Genomic DNA, 25,000 nt, shown 5'->3' with positions numbered 1-25,000 from the left:
CGGACTTCGAAGAGCTAAATATTTCCATATTTTGATAAAGACGAGGTCAGCTAGCAGTCAAGTATAGGGACAAAATAGTTGACACTATCACATTCAGCTGAAGAATAAACAGACATACTATTTTCCAGAAATTTACAGATTGCACTGAAGCATCGAACGAAATCCACAACAGAGTTCTAAAATTAGCTTTATCTACCCGTGCTAAAAAAAAAAAATCAAGTTCTCGTGGGAAGCTTTCCCTACTTTGAGCAAGAGATACAGCGAAAATACTGATGGCAACCAAATCATTGGGATTCATCTTTATAATCACTTTTACTATATTATTTGGGATTTACAACTTGATATTCGTAACAAATGGCAAAATACAAATGCTAACGAAAGGTTTGCGGCTTGCCTGTCGTTCCGCCCGACAGCCCATTCGCCCCGGAACTGAAAACCGGTTCGTCCAATAAAGGGTGGTGCTGCTGCAATGGACTTTGAGAGACCATTCACAACTTGAACAATCCCATAATACACCTCTTTTACTCCCAAGGGAAATCGAAAACAATGCCTATGCAAGAGAAAACCTCTTGGCCTAGGGAATTTTTTTTTTTTTTTTTTTTGGGGGGGGGGGGTGGGAAAAGAGGTGTATTATGAGATTTGTGCAAGTAGTGATTTGTGCAAGTAGTGAATTGTGCTCAGAAAGTAAGGATTTCCTGCCGGAGGCGATCATCATGGGGTACATAGGCGGTGTTTCATTTCGGGTGAATTGGCTTCGGGCGAAATGACCGCAATTCACACGAACGTAGACTGCTTAGCAGTCCCCTTCTAAGCCAGTCGAGCAACCCGCCCGCCCCCACGGAGGGCTGTACAGCCCATATGATAAGATCGGTTATTTGATGGCTGGGTCTAATGTGATTGTCCCAAGAACTGCCTTAGTTTAGTCTTGACAAACTCAATTGAAAGCCATCTCTTACAGGTCTCACAAGCTCGTCTCCCACAGCATCCTTCCTTTGCACTCAACATTTTCATCATTTCTGATATCCACAGTTTCAAAGTCCTGTGTCTGTTTTTTGTTGAAGATGAGAATAAGAAGCAATGCTGCAGCTACATATGCTACAACTGCGGCTAGAATAAATGAAGGAATGTAGGAGTGGAGATGATCTGTCATGAAACCTGTAAGAACACATAATTTGAATATACAAGGTTAAAGGTCAAGGTTAATGTCATTAAGAGTATAGTGTGGCCCATGTGGAACAGACCCACACCAGGGGCCACGGAGTACGTTTGAAAGTGTGTGTGGGGATTGACTAGGTTTTGGTATGGATCACAGAAGTGTGAGTGGGAGGGGGAAGAGGTTTCAGAGAAAACAACACCGTATGGGAAAAGTGGCCCCTGGACAACAGAAACACCTTGCCCTACTCCTTGCAAATAGCGTGTGGGTTCTTTAATGTCAACAGAGTTTAATGAAAAAAAGTTGTGATATGGGTCCCATGGTTTACAGTCATTGTCTGAGAAGACTTGAAGGTCAAATGATTTGTACAAATGTAGATAGATTTACCAGGGAGTGCACTGCTATGTTTTCAGTTTAATATTTCAAGACCCTGGGAATGACACCTGACACCTGAACCACCCTGGACCGCCCCCACTAACGAGTAAAATTGTCTTGTGTTAGACACAGTAAAATCTATCAAGTCCCACACTTACGAGTCAATGGGTTAAATGGGAACATGATTTTGAACGGATGTTATGGGTTCTGGCACAGTCCGATTATCAAGTTTTATGGGTCAATAATAATCAAATAAATATTAAATACTTTAGAGACATGTAACGAATGAGAGATGCTAATAAAATAATCATTGTAATAAAAGAGATAATAATGCAAATACGAAGATTATTAATGTTGGCACGCGCAGATACGACAGAGGAACCAGGCGTAAGGCACGTCTCTATCAAAAGTGAACTCTAACAGAAAATTATTGGAGAAGCAACTTTGCCTCACACTAATGCTCTAATGACCCAGATGTATAAATGGTTATCTGGCACATACTGCAAGGGCTATTAATCCGTCCTTGGCTAAGGGAAGGGGAAAAGAATACTACACTGTATCTGATGCTTCCTCACGGTGCTCTCAAAGCCGTGATAAGCGTCAGCTGTAAGAGCTCTCAAAACTTCCAAGTGACTTAATCTATACCTATGATATCAAGTTTCCAAGTAATTAAAATTTAATAATAATATTCTAACATGACCTACCTGCTAATGCTGGACCAGTTGCAATGAGAGGTGAATAACAAAGAGCACTCAATCCAAATGCTGCTGCTTTTCTACTGGCTTCTACAGAGTTTAGTATACAAATGTAAAAAGTACCAAAAACAACACCATCTGCCAATCCATAGAGGAAGGAAAATACTACAAGATCTGTGTATGTTTTGGCCTGAGAAAGATAAACTTGTGAAGAGCCATCCACAACAAGGCCAAACATGTACACATAAAGTGGATTCACACAACGTAGGTTGCACATGAAACCGCTCAGCAATCGGCCAATGAATGTGGTGGTGCCAATGTAAATAAAGAGCCTTGAGGCTGCGTCAGCAGATACAAGGAGATCTTCTGAGAACTTTACCTACCAAGGAAATTGTGGCAAGTTAAAAACAGAAACTTAATAATTATGAGGAATTTTGAGAATGGTACCATTCAAGACTGACCCGTCAAAATGGCAAGGAAAAATCCATTCCAGTGCACGTCATCTCATATGGATGGAGTTTGAGGGCTGGTATGTTGTGGTTCCCATTTTACCACGCTTTCCTTAACCCAATTGGACTGGGGGGGAAGACTGCATCCACTCATGTCACTGTATGTCCCCTTATGTCTCCCCTGTCCTAGGAGTGAGACTTAACGAATTTTACTCTGTCTAATGCCAGACGATTTTACTCATCAATGGGTGAAAAGATAAAGAAACAAGGTGCTGAAAATTAGACTATAAAGACCTAAGAGACCAGGTGAGAAAATATGATTCAGTTGAACCGAGAGGGAAGACTTACCATTAACGTTGAGCTGGCTGTATTGTGGTGTATTATTTTCTTGATAGTTTATTGTCTAATAACCGTGGGAAACCAATATCAAGCGTTTCCATCATAAATGAATCAAGACCGAGGTTTGCACTATTAGTGAAAGTGAAAAGCTCTTTCCTTACAACGCAAAAAGTTCATATTATATTTAGTGGACTGACGTAAGAAACTAACCATTTAATTTGCCACTAACTTAGCCAGTCATTGAGGTTATCCCTAACGTGGAACTCAATGTAACTTGTGAGGTAATGAAGGAGAAAACAGAAACAGAGGAGGCATGAAGGATGCTGAAGAGGGAAGGCAATGATGAACGCCCATGTTAACCAGTTCACAACTTAGGCACCCCAGGATGTCCCCAGCTAACTAGTAAATCTTCTGGCATTATACAGAGTAAAATCTGCTGAGTCTCATTCCCAGGAGTTAATGGGTTAATGGAGGGAACAGGGTAGGGGTGACACATTTCATATTGTGGCATGTAAATGTTAAATTATCCCCCGTCACACCCCTCTTGCAACACACACAGGAAACAAATCAGAGAATCTGTTTGGGCATCTTTAATGAAAACGAGAGGCAAAGGGGCTCGAGTAGACCCCAAGGGTGGGAGGGAGGGTGAACAACGACTCGAAAGAACAACGGGCGAAGCGAAGCGAAGCGTATTACACTGACGTGTCAGTCAATGGCAAGCCGGTCAACGCGTGGAGGCCTGGGGCAAATTAAGTTATTCCCTAGGAATATTAACTGCTGATGCGCAGAACAAATTGAACTCTTACCAGATGCAATCGTGGAGTGTTATGTCCTAAGTTGTTCAACATGTGACAGACAGTCAACACTACAAACATTTTTTCTTTAAGAGCAGAAAAGTCAACAAAACATTGTTTTGGTTTTTTGATCAATCCCCCCTCTTGTTCATCTACACCATCTGATTCTGGATTTTCCTGATTAAATTCAAGCTGTTTCTTTTGTAAGACAGAAGGATCAAAAGTGATACCAAGTATACAAGCCACCGAAAAAATTCCTGCCATTACACCATAAGTCTTTTTCCATCCAAAGGAGTTTTAAAGCAATCCTCGAAGGATTGGTACCGCAGCAATAACGCCAATTCCACTTCCTGATGCAATGATACCAGTAGCTATAGACCGCCTCTTTTCGAAGTACTGTGATGTTACCACATAACAAGACACAAACAAGCAGCTGCCTCCTAATCCAAACAGGACGCCATAAGTCGCATACATGATGACGATATTAGATGCAAGAGATGAAAGTGACAGGCCACAGATGCAGGATAAACCACCAAAAATAGTGGTCAAACGAAAGCCAAATCTATTTACTAGCATACCGGTTAGAGGGCCAAGGGCAAAAATCAAAGAGAGCCCAATGGATCCAACCCATGCTGGAGAACAAAGAAAAAGAGTGGATTAGGATATCAACTAATTTCACCCATTCATCCCTTAAAGGCCCACCTTCAACCGACAGGCTTTTCGACAGTTTGTTTTTGTTATGGAAATTCGCATTGCTTATCACAGCGATCTGATTGGATAAATTTCAGCCTTGGCTGGATTTTCATGTATAAAAATTGTTCTACGGCACGCAAAGCCTTTCGGTTGAAGGTGGGCCTTTAAGTTCTCCCCGTTAATGAGTAAAACCAGCTGGCTCTAGACAGAGTAAAATCCTTTAGTCTCACTCTCAGGACTGAAAAAGCGTTAAAGGAGGTATAGTTTTTGAGTTGACGTAGATGTTGTTAACCCATTAATCCCCGGGGGGCTCCCAACAACGAGTAAAAATCGCCCGGCATTACGTATCTATACCGGTAATTCTCGTTCTCACAAATGAAAGGGTTAAAGGCAATTTTCTGGCTGATTACAGATATGTCCAGAAATGCCCCCAATTAGATGCATGAAGATTTCAACAAGGGTGAGAAGTGTCCCCTCGTTCCTCTCCACAACTTTGACATTACTCGTGTCTCGATATACAGACAATAACGTCTCCGCAAAATGCTGCTCCTCGCATAGAGGATAAACAGCTGCATTTATCCTAAGCTAAAAATAATGCTAACCTTTAACCTTGAATTATTGTTTGAAATAGGTAGCAAAGGCTTAGACGTAAAATGATGTAAAAATTTGGCATGCATCTAATTAGGTGCGTAATTATATAGCAGCATCAAAATCCAATATTGCCAACAAATCTATCTTTTGTTACTGGTAATTTTTTCCAACTGCCTAAATTTAAAATATATTGGATAGTTTTTGCTGGAATGTTTACTTCAGCTTTGAACAGACCGTCCAATTTGAGAACAATCTGGATACTTTCCATGAACCAACCAAGTGTCAAGATAATAAAAGAACGGAGTAATAGCCAATCAGGTTGCAGCTCACGCGACACTGTTGAGCCACAGAATGGACACTGGAAGTGACAATTTCACTCGCAGGACAGTGGTTTCTCTCAGATGTTTACAGTCAAACCAAGTGAAGCGTACCCCTCAAGATTGCATTAATGAACTGATTATTTGAAACTTGAACCCGCTAGTCGTTTCAAGAATGCAATAATGAATTGATTATTCGAATATTGAACTCGCTCGTTCGATCCAAGAATACAGCTAACGGGTTCCGTTTCCGAAAAATCGATTCAGTATTGCATTCTAGAAAAGACTAGTAGGTTTGAAACCTACTAGTTGCAACAGTGAATTGATTTTTCGAAAACGGAAGCCGTTAGCGAATTTAGCCGTATTCTTGGATCGAGCGAGTGAGTTCAATATTCGAATAATCAATTCATTATTGCATTCTTGAAACGACTAGCGGGTTCAAGTTTTAAATAATCACTTCATTAATGCAATCTTAAGGGGTACGCTTCACTTGGTTTGACTGTAAAACTAATCGCCGTTAACAGTGAGAGCTATGTAATTAATAGGTAACAGGACTACATGCTTGTCCAATTTGGAAATAATTGGATTAAAAAATTCCTCCCACTGCCAAATTGGATGAGCCTGCATTCCAAATTGAACTTGCACTGGGACCTTTTCCAATTTGGCAGTCTTCAGAATTTTTCAAATCCAATTATTTCCAAATTGGACAGCACCTAGTCCTATTACACACACTAACTTCTGGACGTAAGTGGCTTATTACCCAGACTGCAGTCTGCACCCAGCCCTGGGTAATAACTAGTACTTAGATACAGTGATACTCTTTGCAATCTCTTAATTCACTCAATGAGTAGAGGTGAAGCTCTATTGTGTATGGGGTTACATCCATAATTTGCTCCTTTAGTTTGTGCATATATAATACCCAAGAGCCCTCATAATGTACCAGTCAAAGTAAAGCTTCAACATCCCCCCCCCCCCAGGCAACCCCCGGGGCATTTGAATTTTTGGAAATTTTTTGTTCAAATAACCCCCTCCCCGAGCCAAAAAGCTGTTCAAATGCCTCATCATAGTTCCATTTCAGGTGATCAAATGCCCCCACTCCTGGGAAATTTACCAGATTTTTATAAACTGAATGCACTGGTTTTACGGAGTTTCATGCAACGACACTTAAATACATTCCATACATTCATCCATTATTTATACACCTAAATATCAATCGTCGCAAATGTATTAAAATATTCATAAATCTGATTAATACACCGGGTCGGTCAATGCAATTGACCTCTATAAATCATATCCGGCGACCCCAGTATTGTATTGAATTATTGTTTACATTTGTAAATACAATTAAATCTCTTTTTATATACAAAGATAATATAAATTGGTTCTTAATACCTTCAAATACCAAACAAAGTTTGTGTGGGCCTTTGCTTTTCAACCAATCAGCCACGACTGCGGAATCTTTACCTTTGAATGCATCGATCTAAATTTGTCGCCACCGTGAATTATCAACTCACGCGGAAAGGTGACATGAAATCGAGGCTGGGGATCAACTTTGCCACCTCCTAAGAGTGGTGATCAAATGCCCCGCCCCTGGGAAGACTAAGATGATCAAATTCCCTCCCCCCGGGAAGGAAAAGGAGTCAAATGCCCGGGATATGCCCGGGGGTGGGATGTTGAAGCTTCAATTTGACTGGTACATAACAGTAGCATCCTGATGATGGATACAATGCAGCTCTTTACAAAAATTTATTTTTCCCTGAAACAAACAGCAGACTGTTTTGACAACAATAAAGTGCATCTGCAATCCTGGACAGAAAAAATGAAAAATTAGTACCCTCCTACCAAAACTGAATTATGTATTCACGCGCAAGGCATGTGTCCCCATTTTTTTCATCATTTAAAAAATTAGGAGGGAGGGTGATCTTCATTTGGAGTGCCCAAGAATGTAGCTGTCAATTTCATTCTTTTGTAAAATAGAAGTGAGTCTAATGTCTTTTCTCCTTCAAGTTAACGGCAAAAGTCGATTGCAGTTGGCGAAGTTGTCTCGGCCGTTGTAACATCACAAACTGTTTCAGTCGCCATGGAATTCTGGTTCTTTGATCAAGACCGGTTGAATGATGACGGCATGATTACTGGTTAAGCTAATTTTCACAGACCACAATATTTGAAAACAAAATTTCGAGGAATAAACGTCGAATTAAGTTTGCTGTAGCCAGAAAATCAACTCAGCGACTTGACTAAAAATATATCAGGAGGCCGGGTCAAATAACCACATTAATCTTACGTGCATGGAATGTTTACTTGCCTGTACGTTCACGAGTCTCTTGAAAATAATCCATCAGCACTGGAAAGAGGATTCCAAAATTTAGCGCAGTGCCTAGAGTAATGGCGATAATTACGGTCGAAGAGAAACAAACAAGCCATGACCAAGGACTATCCACTTGTTTTCTACACTTCGGGAGAGCCATTGACAACAAAACAAAGCCCTCCACAACCAAGGCTCCTTACCTTACATTAGATCTCTTGTCACGTCAGTCTAGAGTTGCGTTACTATTGAAGATTCTGACAAGACAATGGCCAATGGCCAGACCTCGCGGACGTGCCTGAGTGTTTTTATAACTCAATCTTGACTTAAACTCTCAGTTTTTCGATACTTTAAACAAAATGTGGAATACCCTTCCACATATTTGCATGTGAATGTGCCCGATTTTTCGAAGTAAGCCGCCACAAGAATAAACATTCTTTATATCGCTGCAACTCCTGCAAAGGAAACGCGGGCCAGCATGTACGGCATGTTGCTCTCTACTGCGCCCATGGAATACCGACCGAAAACTCAGGCCTATAAAGAAAACCAGTCAACCAAGGCTTGTACCACGCGAAAGGAAAAAAAAACAAATTACGAGTGACAAGGTGACAATGATAGGTCTTTGCGTCCCCGTGGTGAGTTCAGGCCAGCAGTTCAGGCAAAAACACTGGAGCAAAGGGTCAACGAATTGATACAGTATAACACTTTCCGACGGAAAAACTCGTCACTGATTCTCTGCACGCTTCCGTCATGAAAACCGAACTTTTTTCCTGGTACATTGTAGATTTTACCCAATCTTTCTGCAATCTACATGTATTATTAAAAGTGGGGGCTTCTACGTGGACTCCTAGGGTTAATCCAATTATGTCCAGTTTTTCAAAGAATCTGATCATTTGTACATGCTACGAAGAAAGGGTGACTTCACACTAAAGAAGAACTATGCAAGAACGAACACTTTTAAATATAGCTATTTCAACAGTATTAAAAAATTTTAAGAGGAGTCAGTTAGGGATATCCTGATCAGAAGTCTGTGATTTGTCAATTATTATCTTATCGTAGACACTCTTATTCTTCGGCCATTTCAACTTGAGTAAAAATAACAAACAAACTGCGGTTATAAACATAACAAGACAACGCATGTTGTAAAACTTTTTATGAACTGGACGTTTCGTATGCTCCAACATACATCTTCAGAAGTAACGGTTACCTAAAGTACAATTGAGTTTAAACACGAAGACTAATACCAAATAAGGAAAGTAATGACAATGAAAAAATAAATGAAAATAAACAGACCTAGTTAAATTTGTTTGAAAAAATATAAATGGCTAGTAGAGAAGAAACAGCAGTGAGAAACTTCTTCTCTACTAGCCATTTATTTTCTCGCTATGAAAAGAGCGACTCGCTCTTTTCACTCGCTCTTTTCATAGCGAGAAAATAACCTCTGGAATCCAGGGTAATTTATTATCGTATTCCTATAGTATTTATTTAATTATCTATTGGACTGGGCTTTCCACTGTAGCCGTGTATTATATACTTCCCTATTGTAATGTAGTGTAATTATATATATTAGTTAGTACGGTGGTCTATCTTGTATGGGGTCTCAGACCCTTTTAGGCCCTGTTTACAAGCAAGGTAGGGTAACCTAGCACTAGGGTTACCCTACCTGCTTGTAAACGGGGCCTTATAGACTTTCCCTGGCACTTTTACTCATTTCCACATTCGCTCACAGATGTATTCTTGCCGAAATCATAATAAATAAATAAATAAAGGCTGGTTTTCACTAGCGACGGAGAAGGAGCTTACGATCCAGTGAAAACTGCATTTATCTACATGTTCCAGCATTCGACAAAGGCCCTTTTTTGACTTGTGGCCATTTCTGCTTAGGTGGCCTCCTACACCACAAGCCCTTTTAGAGACATCACCGCCAAGCCGGCCACTTCTGCTGGAGAGAACAGGACAGCCACAACACCGGGGACTATATCCCCTACTCTTCTCGAATAGTGCTTGGGTTCTTGAACGTCCCACAGGGAACTTATGAACATAGAAGATATTTGCAAGACGGGGCCTAGCTGAAAGTATAACCATTTGCAAATGAGAGTACAAAGGAAGCACTGTCTAATCAGTTATTTTACGATCCTGAGTATTGATCCGGCCGGGGTCCGAACCCGCGACCTCCCGCGTGACAACCAACTGCGCAAACAACCCGCGACCTCCCGCGTGACAACCAACTGCTCAAACAACTGAGCCACCGGTGCGCGGTCAGAGTCGGAAGGAGAAGCGGAAGATTAAACCAACCACAATGCTTGGAATCGAGCATTGATTGGTTCCTCCGCTCCTCCTTCCGACAATCTAGTTTTTACCGGATCATAAGCGACGGAGTCATAAGCGGAGTCGTAAGAAAATGGGATCGTTCAGATTTTTCCGACTCCTACTCCGTCGAGCTCGTGACTCCGCTTACGACTCCGATCTTTCCCTTCCACTAGGGTCATAAGCGCTCTTACGACTCCCACTGCGACGCTAGTGAAAACCAGCCTTTATCGTTAGTGGGGAGTTTCTCTTATTAGCTCCTTTTGTTCGTCCACCAGCAATTGTACATTGCAGCATTATCTGCGTCGCTAGAGATTGGTTGCAAACCACCTTTACAACATGCATATGCACTTTTGCAAAGTAGAAATTTCTCCAAATAATTGGGACGAAGACTGAACTTCGCCACCCAAATTATTTTAATATCTTATGAAGTCGTCTTCACGTTTTTAGATCAGTCCTGCAGTGCTCCAAAAATTACTACTTAATTTCTTAGACTAATCAAGACCAATGGCGGCGATAGTGCACAGTTTTGCAGTGATCAACCCATCAATTTTTTTCAAGCCTGCAAGAAAGCTCTCCCCTAACCCCACCCCCCCCCCCCCCGTCAAAAATATGAATAGTTTACTATGACAAATTACTAAAGAATCATAATGATAAAGTACGATGGAGAGAATACGAATACGATGGATAAGCATAAGCCACATTTCATCTTTCTTATTTAAACCTAAAGATTCAAGGTTGCATGTTTGCTATGTGTATGGGGTATGCCTCTCTTGCTTTGCCCGTATTTGTATTCGGCTTGAATGAATGACGTCGAGTGGAAAAGATGAAATGTCTTGAGCAGTGTGACTATTAGCGAGGGCGTGTTCTGAGATTTACATCTCCTAGGTCAAGCTTCAATGAAGGTTTGTATTTGGCTACAGTTTTTCTCCCAGCTCAAAATGCTCGTCGGGTAGATGAGTCTCTTCAAACTCTGCGTGCTTGTGTAAATCGCGCTTTTTGTCGCAAATAAGAAATAAAATCATCGCTGCTCCTACAAATTCCACCGCAGCAGCGAAGATGAAAGACGGGATGTAAGTGTTTAGACGATCCGTCATAAAACCTGAAAAAAGAAAAAGAATCTAAGGTATGATGATTTGTTTGCAGTTTATGGTCGTTTCGCTATACATCGAAGTCGAATCGCTTAGTCGTTTCACTAAGAAGATATTTCAAGTCACCAAACTTCACAATCGTTTTGCTTTTTGTTATCTTGCCGGAAAACGTGTTTAAAGACACATGCAGCAAAACGACTTGGGACAAAACGAACTACAACAGCTATGCATAACTGGCCAACGTTATCTTGGCACGGAGAGGGGGGTAGTCAATCACGCACATGAGAATAGAGAGTCGGTCGCCTTTGCAGCGTTAGGAACTATGACGTCGGGTTAGATCAACGTTACTCTATTGGCTGAGCTACAAGGTCAGACGGGAGCAGGTCGTGGGGATTTAAGATGTCAATGTCACCGCAACGAATATGTACAAGTACAAGGTAGGGTGACGTTTTTGCAAACGTTGGCCGTGTAGCACTTATATTTCAACAGACTTAACTGTTAAAGGGTAATTTGAAGTGCTAGTTTTCTACCCATATTCAAGAGTCCATCACCAAGGTAACTCCAAGGGTAAGATTTACTCAAATTGGCATAGTCCCTATCAGCGTCAGAAAAGTGTCTATTTTTGAACCAAGTTTTGCGGGAAAATTGTGACCTTATTTAGGGAAAGTGGGGCTAAGGTGAATTTTAAAAACGCGTTTTCTATCGTTTTAAACGCATTTAAACAACGTTTAAACGCACAAAAAGCGAGTGCGTAAGACTAATTGTTTATTTTCCCGCAAAACTTGGTTTGAAAATAGCCACTTTTCTAGCGCTGATGGGGACAAACCCCAAATTACTACAGTATTGGTAATGGACTCTTCGTTTGAACAAAAGTGACAAAGTAGGGATCGTGATAAATACATTTGTCCAGGAATGATTAAGATGGGGTCTATAATTGGCCACATAAGAACCTATGATGGGGTAGGGATCTATGAGGCAAGCACCAAATGGTGTCACACTCAGGAAAAACCGACCAAAGCTCTGGCCCTCGTTTGGCTTTCGTAACTGTAGTGGCACCCAATCTCCCTCAAACTGGAAAGCTTAGTAAGCCAATAACAGACATGAAAAAATTGTAAAAGTTTGAATTTGACAAACGTTGGAATCTGCTTCAACCAATCAGTTGAATGAACTTCATAGAAAAATAAAGCGCACGTTGCCAAAATATCCCTTGCTTTATTTTCTGCCTTCCTTTTATTACGTATATTATTAATGAGTAATCACATGATTTCTTGGGTAATTTGGTGTAAATAAGCACTTGTACATTTTTCAGACTATAAATCGCACCAGTCGAACGGCTAGTGCAATTTTGTTCATCTGAAAAATTTTACTCCAGCTTATTTATACAAACTGCGAGAGCATTTGCTTTCCACCAATGTGGAAAACATTGAGGAGAGCGGGCATCTGTTTTCACCGTTACCCAATAAAAAAAGAGAATAAAATGTTATAAAAGACTAATACATAAATAACTCCTCCAAGTCTTAAGTCTTTTTGGTGCATCGTTTCTGATTTATTTGCCAAAAAGATGTCACTCAATTTTACAGAGCTTTGTACAGAGACGCCACGTTGGTGTTCCTTGGAGGGAACAGCAGCCTCGAATTAACAAAACATCAGGAGCTCAGTTTGCGACAAAAGCCTTCTCGTTTTGTATGTGAGATGAACTAAATAAGCATAAACGAGTCTTCTACAGCTTGTAATGCTTACTGGTTATTTGCCAAAAATCAAAAGGAGAAACTGTTTTTTTTTTTTGCACCATACAGCTTTATCTCAGCTACTGTCTTGGTGTCACGCAAAGCAAAAATTTAAAAATTCAAAATGCTGTATTCTCAAAACGACAAACGCTGCAGGGCACAAGACTGGTGAAAAGATTTACTTCTAAGTTATTTTTTTTTTTACCTGGTATCAATAAAAAAATCACAAAACCTTGCAGCTTTGATTTTGTAATTTGATGACCTCATGTGATTTGCACTGCACTTGCTCTTCCAACTGAACCAGCTGAGAGCTGGTTAATTGCCACTGACCATCTCTCAGCTGACTAACTTAAAAGTTGCTTATCTACCTAACTGCAAAGATCTTCCTAATTTTAATATTTAAAGGGGCTATGTCATGAAAATGACGTAATTTCATGACACCCAAAATGCCCAAAATGTAGAATGAAACATTGCAATAACCACTCAAAAGTGTTGAACAACATAAAAGAAATACAGCAAAAGAAAAGAGAAGCATGGGTGAACACAAATGGACAAGATTGAAATGGATTGCATGTGGGTACTCTGGAAAAGGTCAGCCCAGTGTTTTTCAAGTTTATGGCAAATACCATGGATAAAGGTCGTTTTTGCTCAGAATCATCTTGCTTGTGATGTTGCGATACTTTTATCAGTAAAGGAATTCCACATTACCATGTTCGAGTTTTAACCTTGTGATTAACTAAAGATTTCCCCTAATCACCCTAAAGTAACATTACATAGCCCCTATTAAACTCAATATTTAGCACAGTACCTGCAAGTGGAGGGCCTGTGGCAATGGTAGTCCCATAGAACAGCCCACTCATACCAAATGCTGAAGCCCTCTTGCTTGGTTCCACACAGTTAAGTATGATTAAGTTGAAAGAGCCAATTGAAAGACCATCGGCCAAGCCATAGAAAATAGAAAAGACCACTAGATAAACATAATTTTTGGCCTGGGAGAGAAAGACCACAGATGAGCCATCTAAAACGAGGCCCAACATGTAGACATGAATGGGATTTACACAGGGTACGTTATTCAGAATTCCGCTGAGTAATCGGGCCACAAATGTGGTGATACCAATGTAAATAAACAGCTCTGATGCAGCATCAGCTGATACATTAAGATCCTTTGAGAATTTGACCTACAGACAAAAAAGCAGATTTTTTAAATTAAAAAATGTCATGTCACCATATATTTTTTTATTCTGTCTGCATTGTTTCAGACTACAATCCTTGACAAAAAAAAAATGTGAATATTTTTCTTTGTTGAGATACGGTAAATCTTTTCACCTAATTTCAAAAGATTCTTCTCTTTTTCCTTTAATTTGAATTCCAGTTTGGTATGCGGCAAAATTTAACAAAAACCATAACTTGTTTGACTCACAACCGAGCTTGTGCGAGGCACAGGCCTTAATTCCTGAGCCAATAATACAAATAATATTACTGCTTTGCATTGTCAAAATTCTATCAAAAGTAGAATAGTACAAAACAGTTTGAGGTGTCATCTCAGGGATAGCCCCATGCCTCTATAGCATTACAGTTATTGCTATACATGTAGCATTATCGTTCTAGTGTGGTATTTTCTTAGCACTCACTGTGTGTGTGTTCTGTGTTGTAGGTGTGTGTACTGACCTACACTTGTGTTATATATTACCAATCTGGCTACCTGCCATTTTTAACCCAATCACCCCTAAAGGGGCCCCCACGGACAAGTACATTTGTCTGGTGTTACACGGAGTAAAATCCATGAGTCTCCCTCTCAGGTGGAAATGGGATAACTTTCCAGTTTTTCTAGGTAGCCAGGTCCCTCTCTGAATTTCCATAATAGATAATACTTTCGTACAGCACATATTTCTATATGACCAAGAGGGAAATAAAGCTTGTTGTGTTATTCCTCTCACCATCTTGGCTGTAGGACAAATAACTGCTAGTTTGGTCAACCGAATACACAACTGGTACGTGTGGCCTTCTAGACATGAAATTGCAATCATTGATGCCATGGCATTTTTGATAGACAATTCTCAGTTCTTTATTAACCCACTGACCCCTTGGAGTGAGACTTACTAGATTTTGCTCTGTCTAATGCCACACAATTTTACTCACCAATGGGGATAGGGGGGGGTGGGGGGTGGGGCAGTACAGGAGTCAATGCATTGAAGTCAACTCCCACTTATTCTAGTAACATCTACATGTACAGCTGCAACTATACTAAGTCTTGGAAACAGGGTCACACATCATGCCACTGTATGATACTGAGTCCACAATTGAACAGAGGAGGCAAAGCTACACCAAAACAATTTCAAAGTAATATTATTATAGACATTCAACCTTTAGTGCAGTAAATGCATTCTTACCAAGTGAAGTCTTGGTGTATGGTGTCCCAAAGCAGCTAGGGTGAAGGAAAGAGTTCCCACAACGAAAACTTTATTTTTAAAAATCGACAAATTGAGCAACTTCTTTGGTATATCAGCTCTTCTCTCCACTGGTTTTTTGTCTGCTGTTTCAACTTGATTATAAACCATTTCTGTTCTGGTAGCTGCCTTCTTTTGTACAGCAGGGTCAAAGGTCAAACATAAAAAGCACACAATTGAGAAAATACCAGCAGTTATACGGTATGTGTTTTGCCAATCAAAGACATTCAACAAGGATTGAAGAATTGGTGCTAAAGCAAATACTCCGATTCCAGTTCCTGATGCAACTATACCAGTAGCTACTGCTCGCTTCTTGCGAAAGTACTGGGACGTTATCACATAACATGAGACAAACAGGCAGCTGCTCCCAAACCCAAATAGAACACTGTAGGTCACATACAAAAGAGTAATTTGTGAAGCCAGGGGTGAGAGCAAAAGACTGCCAATGCATAGCAGAGCACCAAGAAAGGCAGTTCGACGACAGCCAAGACGATTGGTTATCACACTGCTTAAAGGACCAAGGATAAACGTACAAGCAATGCCAACGGAACCAACCCATGCTGCAGAACAAAAACGTTGTTATTAGTGATGTCGAATGCAGTTTTGAAGGAAAGGATTGGCAAGCGATGATTCTTTTCAGCATTACAAAGTAGCTTGAACGATAGTTATTTTAGCAATGCAGCCGCTCTCCAAAAATTTTCAAATCGTCAGCCAGGCTGGTCAGGTTATCAAGCCAGGTTGGCTTGGGTTCAGCTGGGTATTACATGCAGCAAGCTAACCCCTGGTGAGCCCACTAGATTTGGGTCAAACATTTATGGCGGTAAGTCATTGCTTTTGAAATGGCTCCAAGCAGAATGTGTCAAATGATTCTGCCTATTTCTTCAGCATTTTGCTGGACTATTTTCACACTTATGCAACCTCATGAGCTACTATTAATCAACTCGTGGGTCAGTCCTGTCAATAGGACCCCAATCAGCTGGAATCCTAGTGTATCCAAAATATACATGTAAGTGGGCTGCAGGCCCACTAATCAGGTTACTAATAAACCACAAACTAGTCATCAATTGATGTTTTTACCCACGGTGCCGGGATCTCAGCATAACGAGCCAGACTGTTTAATCAGCCCATCCAACTCATATAATGCTTACAGGCTCATTAATTGATCTTGTCACGGTTGCAATTCTCAGTTGCATTGTGTGACATTTTGTTTGGTATTAACCCATTCACACCTCAAATGTCCTAGGACAGAGCCCATTAACAAGTAGGAATCGTCTGGCGTTAGTCAAGAGTAAAATCAGAGGGGTCAATGGGTTAAAGTTTGTTGTGAAACAAAGGCAGTTTTGGACAACTAAGGTTATTGTGGTCAAGCGAATCTTGAGTGGAAAAATTTAAAATTAAACGCTTATGCCAGGGTTCTCCCTAGTTTTCAGCGCAACAGGTATGGCACCTTTTCAAACTGGTAAAGCAATTGGTTAATGTTGGACATTCTGCAAAGGATAAGCGACTTCTGAGAATTTGCAGGCGGTAATAAGTGCTCTTACAAGCGGTGAATTTTAACAGTTCCCGCCTGATAAGGAGAACCCTGTTATGCACTGATTAACTCAAAACGTCAACATCCCCGGACCAACACTCAGGGTCTTTAAATAACTGAGGAGAAAGCGCTGCCTTTGTAATTACATCTGCAAATGGTTAGACTCTCTAGTCTTCTCGGATAAGGACGATAAGCCGGAGGTCCCGTCTCACAACCCTTCAATGTTCATAATCCTGTGGGACATAAAAGAACCCGCACACTTGTCGTAAAGAGTAGGGCATGTAGTTCCCAGTGTTGTGGCCTGTCTTCTGTGAAATGTATCATGGTTGGGAGGGTAAATGCTCGGAGACCCCACGCAGGCAAAGGTCAAATTCCCCACTCCCCGAGCACGCATTAGTTGGCGAAGTACAGCCTCTGACTCTTTGTCAACTTACTTGATAAAGCCAAATTTTCACATTGGTGGAAAGTGATTGCTATTTCTGCTCCCCGAATGATGAAGCATGAAACAGAAAAGTAATAGAATGAACTTCACGAGTTGTTTTCTGTGTTTTGGAATATCTATCTCCGGTCGCCTGCAAGGGGAGGCTACAAATCGTTCACTTCAGCCTTTGAATGTGGGTGGTGTGCTACTGATGTATTATAAAGCTTACATGTAAATCCGCAGATTCAACTCACCTGTTCTTTCACGGGTTTCTTGAAAATAATCCATAAGTACTGGAAACAAAATTCCAAAATTTAACAACACCCCGAAGACCATAGCAACGATGATGGTCGAGCAGAGACACACCAGCCATGACCAAGGGCTGTCAACTTCTTTTCGACAAACTCGACGATATAAAGAGCTCAGAGACACGCACTGCGTGTGTATCCAGTTCGTCATTTTTTTGGATCCATTTTTTGCTGAGCCATAATATCGTACCAAGACCTCCAGCGGTTAGGAAACGGTACACAACAGAAGAAAGGGTCTGGGGTGGAGCTAACTTCCGGAAATTTCGGAAATTTTCCGCTCGCTCTACCTCTGAAATTACGATTATCGACAATTCCTAATTTTCCCTGGATTGACTGTTATGGTCACTTTAGATTACTCTGTCCCAGGACTTGTGGTAGCAGATGAAAAGAAAGAAGTAAAAGTTGCATTCCCGGACAGGATTTGAACACCCAGAGCACCCATGGCTTCAAAGTGAAGGAACTGTTAACCCGGCAATAAAGATCAACTGGCTGACAGTTGTACCAATTATTTACCATCACTAATTAATATATATAAAATCATTGCTGAATGGTGTTTAAGGGTACGTTCGATTGACTGCATTCCGGAATAGGAATACATGGAATGTAAGGGCGAGTTCGATTGAGCCTATTCCGGAATAAGAATATGGGGAGTGATGATTAAAACGGTATGTTTGGCGCATTTCGAAGCTGCAAGGATAATAATATATGTTTAAAATAGCATTTTAGCAACTGTTTGATAATTTTAATGTGAATCACCGTAAAAACGAAGGATTTCTAACTCCTATTCCATGTATTCCTATTCCGGAATAGGGTCAATCGAACGCGCCCTTAGTTAGAAATCCTTCGTTTTTACTGAGATTTATATTAAAACTGTCAAACATGTGCTAAAATGCTATTCTAAACGCGCCAAACATACCGTTTTAATCATCACTCCACTCATTCTTATTCCGAAATAGCGTCAATCGAACGCGTCCTAAGTCTAGTGCTTGATTTTAAAATGGTTTTTATAGCTTTCTCTCGAGTTTTGGTAACCGACATTTTCCCCCGTTTAAAACTTGTTTCTTACCGGGTGATGATACACGTTTACAGCGGCATTCGGAAGAAAAAAATATTGACATATTCTGGCGGTTACCAATGTAGTAGTCTAGTGGTTAAGCCAGAAAAGGTTGTTAATCGAACATTCCCAGGTCCAGACGAGGCGCTGGAGCGTCGTACGAAATCAACGAGTCATCCCCGGGATTTCGAATTTCGGCCGGTGCGATCGCTTTTGGACGCTACCGACCTCGCCTCCCGGTACGGCATTAAGGGAGAGATATGTCGGCCCCTAAACCATATGAGATAAATCCCACACCTACTCACAGCTCCAGACCGCCCTTGACATTACAATTTAGCGTAAGATTTCGATCGCCTATATATTCAAGAGAAAAGTCATTTTAAAACGTAAAACTGTAAAAACGAACGATAAAATCCGTTGTTTCGGAGCAGTCACGACGCCATTATAAAAGAAAATATAAAAAATTCATGCAAATTGCAACATTTAAAGCGATTTTGGCGCGAAGAATTAACATAAGAGGGTGCGAAGATTATAAAAAGATTATAAAAATGCTATCTGATTGCACGTTGAGATTTGGCTTTAACGCTCTTATAAAAAAGCATTTCGTACACTAAGCAGTCAAATTTGTTTCTGCATTTCTTAAGCACTGCCAAACGCTTTACCAGGCCCTGGGGCATTGTCTCGTGCATGCTCTTATATTCATTTTATCTGTCATATGGTAAACACTGGAGTCGCAGATTACAAAGTCTACGCACGCGCCCTGCTAAAGGTAAACATACACACATGGTTAAGTTTATTTCGTCTCGAATTTCAGAATAACTACAAGAGCTAATATCTTCCAGGCGTTACATTTACAGCTAAAATTAAATACATAGCATATACAGGCACATCACTAAATACACAATATTTAAAGATATATTAATTTTTAAAAAAGCCGCTGTACAAAATGCGGCCCTTGATTCTCTTCTAAGCCGCGTGCAAATGCACTGGATTTGCCCACTGTACAAGCTCTCAACATGTTGAGCTCAACAAGTTGAGCGCATTTGAACACCCTGTTAAGAGGTGTTGAGCGTTGTTGCGTCTTGTTGAGTCAAATTTGAAACTGGTCAAACTTTTCGCTCAACACAGCTCAACATTTCCATTGTTTCGCGGTCATCCATGTGGGGCTCAACGAAGTCGAGTGCATTTGCACAGCAACGCTTTCACTGGCGAAAAATGTCTGCGCATGAGTCGCGCGATATCCCACGTGACGCGTTTCCGGGACTACCATTGGCTCTCGTGAAAAAAGCATTCCCGAGAAGAACAGAAAAATGGCTGCCGGTTGAGAATAGGTAGCTTGTTGGTTTCCGTTCTTTTTAGAGCGATCAAGGCTAGTTTTAACGCCAGTTTCAAGTGGAATGTATTCTTAGAGAACGTCTATGTTGTGTAAGTCGTTTGAAAGTCCAATCCAACCAGCATTCTCGGAAAATTTGCTCCTGGAAAATTTTATTTCGTGGGAAAAGAGCTGCGAAACAGGTGAGTTTTTTGCGCAATTTTTAATGTGGAAAGTTTGTTGCCACCGGGTACAAAAAGTTACTGTAATGTGCAGAAAGGAGGATTCCTAAGGTTTCCGTTCATGTGTGAATTGGCTTGTACCAGGTGGCAGGGAAATGGCAATATTGTTCAACGTGAAGGTTATTTTTTTCTGCGTTACACCTTACGATCGGCACCTCTACATGAATGATCAATGATTCGATCAGATATGAATTTGATTTTGAATGTGATTGTCTCATTGGGAACGTAACCCTAGTATCAAATATTTTAAATAGCTGCTTTTAAGGTCATTTATATTCCCTTTTCTGGTGAATGTCTAAGTTATTATACTTTTTAGCAGTCACAACTCAACGATCCTTGCGTTCAAGTACGGTAGTTACCAAGTTATGGATTTGCAATTAATTTGAGTTATCAAAATCCATGTTAGTTAAAATAATGTTTGGAAGAACAGACTTGTAGGTACAGATGTATATAGGTATCTATAGATTCAGGTTTTTTTGGACTATTGTTTTCTGGAAGCTTTAATTAATGATGTAATTTTGGTTTTAGGGGACTGTCATGTGTTGTTGGATGAAGGAAATTCTGTTTTGAGTCAAGTATGGTTGACAGTGGATAGTTGTTCCTGAAAAGGCTGAAAGGAAGCTTTATTGCCTTGGACGTTTTTTGCTTACACCCCACATGTTTGCTCTTTTCTTGTGGCAAAATTTATTAATATATTATGTGATTTGGAGCTGCAGCTAGAAACAGTGTCCCATGCATAAGGTCTCATTGGGGTTGATGGTAGTAAAATAATTTTGGTAAAAAATATGTTTAGAGTTTTTATCATAACTTCTCATCTTGGTCCTGCTGGACTTCAAACATGCTCTACCATTTTGCACAAGGAAGTTGTCAATCAAGCGTTACCTTTTGGTGTATTTGCAATATGATCTTTTGGATAGCAATTGATTTATTTTTCTCATTTCTTATGTGTAGATATCCTATGTCTGTCACATACTGTAGTTAGTTTTAAGCTTTTATGTCCTGTAGTGTATCTTTATTATAGTTAGCACATGACCCCACAAGCATGTGTTATTGCTTTAATATTGATTGTGTTTGAATAAAGGATATTGTTGTCTTGTCTTGTAGATAATGCAAAACAGCCTCAGTTGTATTTGCATTATTTCTGAATGTTACTTTTTTGAAGGGCAAACCATTAAAAAGTGCACAAAGTTTGCAGGAGTTCAGGAAAAATATTCAAAATATTCATTAATTTGAAGTTCCTGAAGCAGGTAAATCTTGAAGAGTTCACGCAACCATATTTGGAATACACAGCATTTCTATTTGGGAATGTTCAAGTCCACAGAATTCATTTTCTTTATGTTGAGAAGTACTGTAAGACTGTTGACTCCATGGGGTTCCCCATTGACGAGTAAAATCATCTGGTGTTAGACAGAGCAAAATACTCTGGCTTTAGACAGAGTAAAATACCAAGTATGGCCGGTTTAGGGGTGAAAGGGTTAAATTCCATCGTTACTTTGACTTTCTTTTTCTTCATTTGCACAAAAACAAAGTGTTTAATCATCACCTCCACCATTGCTATACAACTGCATTGGCTTTTAGAACAAAGTATCAAAGTTGAAGCTGGTGGCTCAAGGAGAAAACTTTGCAAAAGTTAGGTTAAAAATACTTTTATGGTATTTGAGTATTATTGTAGAACAAATTTGCATAATATCATTAAAGTCATTAAATCAGTGAGAATCGAAACATGAGGATGCAGTTTGCTCAGGAGGGGTCCTTAAAGGTAACAGAATCTTGTTTTGTGGATGTAGGCTAAAGAAATCTGACCCCTTAGAGGAACCAGTTCTAAATTGACAAATGACTGGCATTTTATAATTCATAAGTAAACGTTAGTTGCTCTCTTATCAAATTGTTCTACAGTTCCATTCATTTTTCAGATTGATAGCCTTAAATGACTGCAGCAACTCTGCCAGCTGTTTGGTCTCAGTATCATAAGCAGTACAAAACCACAAATTTTTCTCCAAAAAGGAACAACAAGAACCCCTGTCATTTTTGCAAGGGAATCCCCCTTGGGGTAGTTTGTTCACTTCACCACCATTGTTTAACACTATCCAGGGACTAAAGCAAGGATGGAAATTGATTACAGCTTAAATAAATTGGACCACTTTTTTTTACTTCTGACACTTACTGCATTCAACTTTAATTTATTCATCCTTTGAAATGGTAGGAATGATTACTATTATTTACAGCAATTGCTAAATTGCATCTAATGTTGAAATACATTTTATTTTTTACATATGATTTATGAGTCAATGAGTCATGAGTCAATGAGTTAGTGCAGTTACCCTAACCCATAAAATGAAAGCTAAATTTAACCTAACCCTGCTTAGGCCTGATCACTGAAACAAGGGCTTAGGCTTAATCAATAAATTATTGCTAATATATAATATTGACTGTGTGTCTCATTGACTCATTGACTCATAAATCATGGGACCTCTTTACATATGGAAAGGTAACAGGAGTTATTTCTGTGAAGTCTTATCCAGAAAACTGCAACATGGGATTATGCACCTTTCAAATGTAGCTTTGTATGCTTTTGCTCAATGTCTTTGAACAATTATTACAGAAAATTATACGAAGTTATGGTTTTTTTAAAGTTAAATCTAATGCAAGGGGATTAAAATTATTGAAGCAGTTGTGTTGCAACCAGAGTCCGCAAAGAGAGGTTAAATAATTTGTTGTCCTCAGTAGGCCAGCATGAAATTTGTGAAACGTTTTGGAGGGTGGCACTGAATCACCTTCAACAAGTTTTCTAAACTTTGAAGATACCTAATTTTATATCCTCCTGCTGTTTTATTGCTAGAAAATAAAATCAATTCCTGATTAAGTATTTTTGTTGTCAATGTGGTGAAAGTGCCTTATTAGCAGTTAAGTAATATTTTGTTACAGTAAAATTCTCCCTGCTAGTAAGCTGGATTTCTGAATCAAATTCTCAACTTAGAATGTTGTTGTTTTGGCTATTCAGAGTTAACCTAATCTGTGTTTATTTCTATAATTTGGAGGGAAGCAAACAATTGGCATTTTGCTTGGAACAACTATAACAATATATAATTGCAACTAAAAGGTTTCCTTTCTAGTGTACCCAATATGAGGTGCTATGACATGGTCATTATTACTGCTAAATTCACTTTAAAATTTATTTTTGAACGACTGAAATACATTTCTAAATTTTCCCCTCGGTCTTAATAAATTTTCCTCTATGGACCACTTGAATGACAATTTTAACAACTTAATTTTGAAAAAAAAAAAGCGAAAATCTTAACATTTTCTGTTAGATGCGGGCCCCCGCGGAAACATCGTGTAACTATTTAGTTGGAAGAGTAACCATTTGGAAATTTAGTAGTATCTTTTTTGTTTCACTTTTTGAAAGATAAACGCATGAATTGAAATCAAGATGGTAGTCCATTAGCTGGTAAGCTCCACAAACGAATTTCCACTCGAACACTGTCACAGCAACCGAGACTCGCGTTGGCCTTGAAATTTTTAAAGAAATTTCCCTCGTAGCACTGTTGGCTCAAAAGAGAATCTCGCTGGCATAGAAACGCACTATGCAGTCAAACATTCGTCCGTTTTACTGGCCTGAAAAAGAGTCTTTTTATTGTCGACGGAGATCTAACAAACACCGAATGGCAGCCATGTTGAAGTCACATGACAAGGCCTCGACCAATCAGACATTTTTCGCCAGTGAAAGCAACGCTCAACATGTTGAGCCCACGCACGCGCAGTGCCCAGCGTATCCATTGGGAGTTTAAACATATCGAACATTTTACAAGATGGTAATGGTAAGTCTCCCCTGTTGTCAGAAATCTGATAGTCAACGCAAGCCTTTCTGGAGCTTTAATAACTTTTGTAGCACCAAGAATATCTTTTGGTGTTATGTAGCTAGGGCTCAATCATTCCTACTATTTCACAAAAATTGCCATGGTTCATTCGCATCATTTCCTTGTAGCCTGCCGCGTGAGTGTCCTCGATCATGAGCTCTTTCACTATGTTGTTGTAGCATCCTTTACTGCTTCTACGCCGAATCCACGCTCTTGTTTTACTACGTCGTTTTTTTTTTTTACTTTTTGTCCTCATCAATGAGCCCGCTTACTAGAAGTGCAGCCAAGCATTTTCGTGTTCTGAGGAGATGAATATACCTAAGATTCTCAGCCATGATTCAACATGAGCCTTTGTGAAATCTTCGGAATGCTCACCAGGTTGAGTCATTGTTGAGGTCATTTGAACACCCCGCTCAACAACACCTCAACAAACACTCAACATGTTGAGAGCTTGTACAGCCTGGACAAATCCAGTGCATTTGCACGCGGCTTTAACACCAGTAAACTCAGTGGTGTGGATAAAATAAGATAGCGCATTCCGCAACTTAGCTGATACGTAAGAAAAAGAACTAAGAACATGACTGGCTGTTTTAGGTTTGTTGCGGGACAGAATGTAATTTGCGCGAAGATCATGCATAAGAAGAGGACGGGAGAGAAAACGAATCTTTCATAAGCAGGAAAACCCTCTAAAAGAACAAGAACAACGTACTTTTATTCAGTAATATGAGGAAATTTTGAATGCGCTTATTGCACAGAGATGTAGAGTTTGACTTAAGTGGTAAGAGGACAGGTAATTTGCAAATACAAATCTCAGTATTCTCGTATTTGCATTATACCGTTCCTTTGACAAGAAATTACGAAAGACCAGTTGTTTGCTACGAGAATAACAGCGAAAACTGAGCACCACTTTGTCGCAAATTTTCTATAATAAAAACTTGTTCAGAAATCAAACGTCTACGTTAACAGCACATACCAGGGCTATTCCTTAGAAT

General features: G+C 39.9%; 1 protein-coding gene, 1 long non-coding RNA gene and 1 pseudogene across 2 annotated transcripts; 1 reads left to right on the top strand and 2 right to left on the bottom strand.

The window, feature by feature from the left end:
* Positions 1-10,573, bottom strand: part of LOC137978624 (monocarboxylate transporter 2-like) — a 22,567-nt pseudogene extending 11,994 nt beyond the window's left edge.
* Positions 10,574-10,646: 73 nt separating this feature from the next.
* On the bottom strand, positions 10,647-17,714 carry LOC137978626 (monocarboxylate transporter 10-like). Its single transcript, XM_068825633.1, has 4 exons — positions 17,490-17,714; positions 15,227-15,843; positions 13,645-14,014; positions 10,647-11,120 (listed from the first exon to the last, which is right to left on the bottom strand). Exons 1-4 carry the CDS (start codon positions 17,692-17,694, stop codon positions 10,936-10,938), a joined length of 1,377 nt encoding a protein of 458 aa, XP_068681734.1. The 5' UTR covers positions 17,695-17,714; the 3' UTR covers positions 10,647-10,935.
* Positions 17,715-19,893: 2,179 nt separating this feature from the next.
* On the top strand, positions 19,894-22,270 carry LOC137979064 (uncharacterized). Its single transcript, XR_011118254.1, has 2 exons — positions 19,894-20,112; positions 20,680-22,270. It is a non-coding gene; the product is annotated as an uncharacterized lncRNA (long non-coding RNA).
* Positions 22,271-25,000: the final 2,730 nt, after the last annotated feature.

This window comes from Montipora foliosa, chromosome 12, assembly GCF_036669935.1.
Source record: "Montipora foliosa isolate CH-2021 chromosome 12, ASM3666993v2, whole genome shotgun sequence".
Classification (NCBI taxonomy): Eukaryota; Metazoa; Cnidaria; class Anthozoa; order Scleractinia; family Acroporidae; genus Montipora; species Montipora foliosa.
This window is presented reverse-complemented; position numbering and strand designations above follow the sequence as displayed.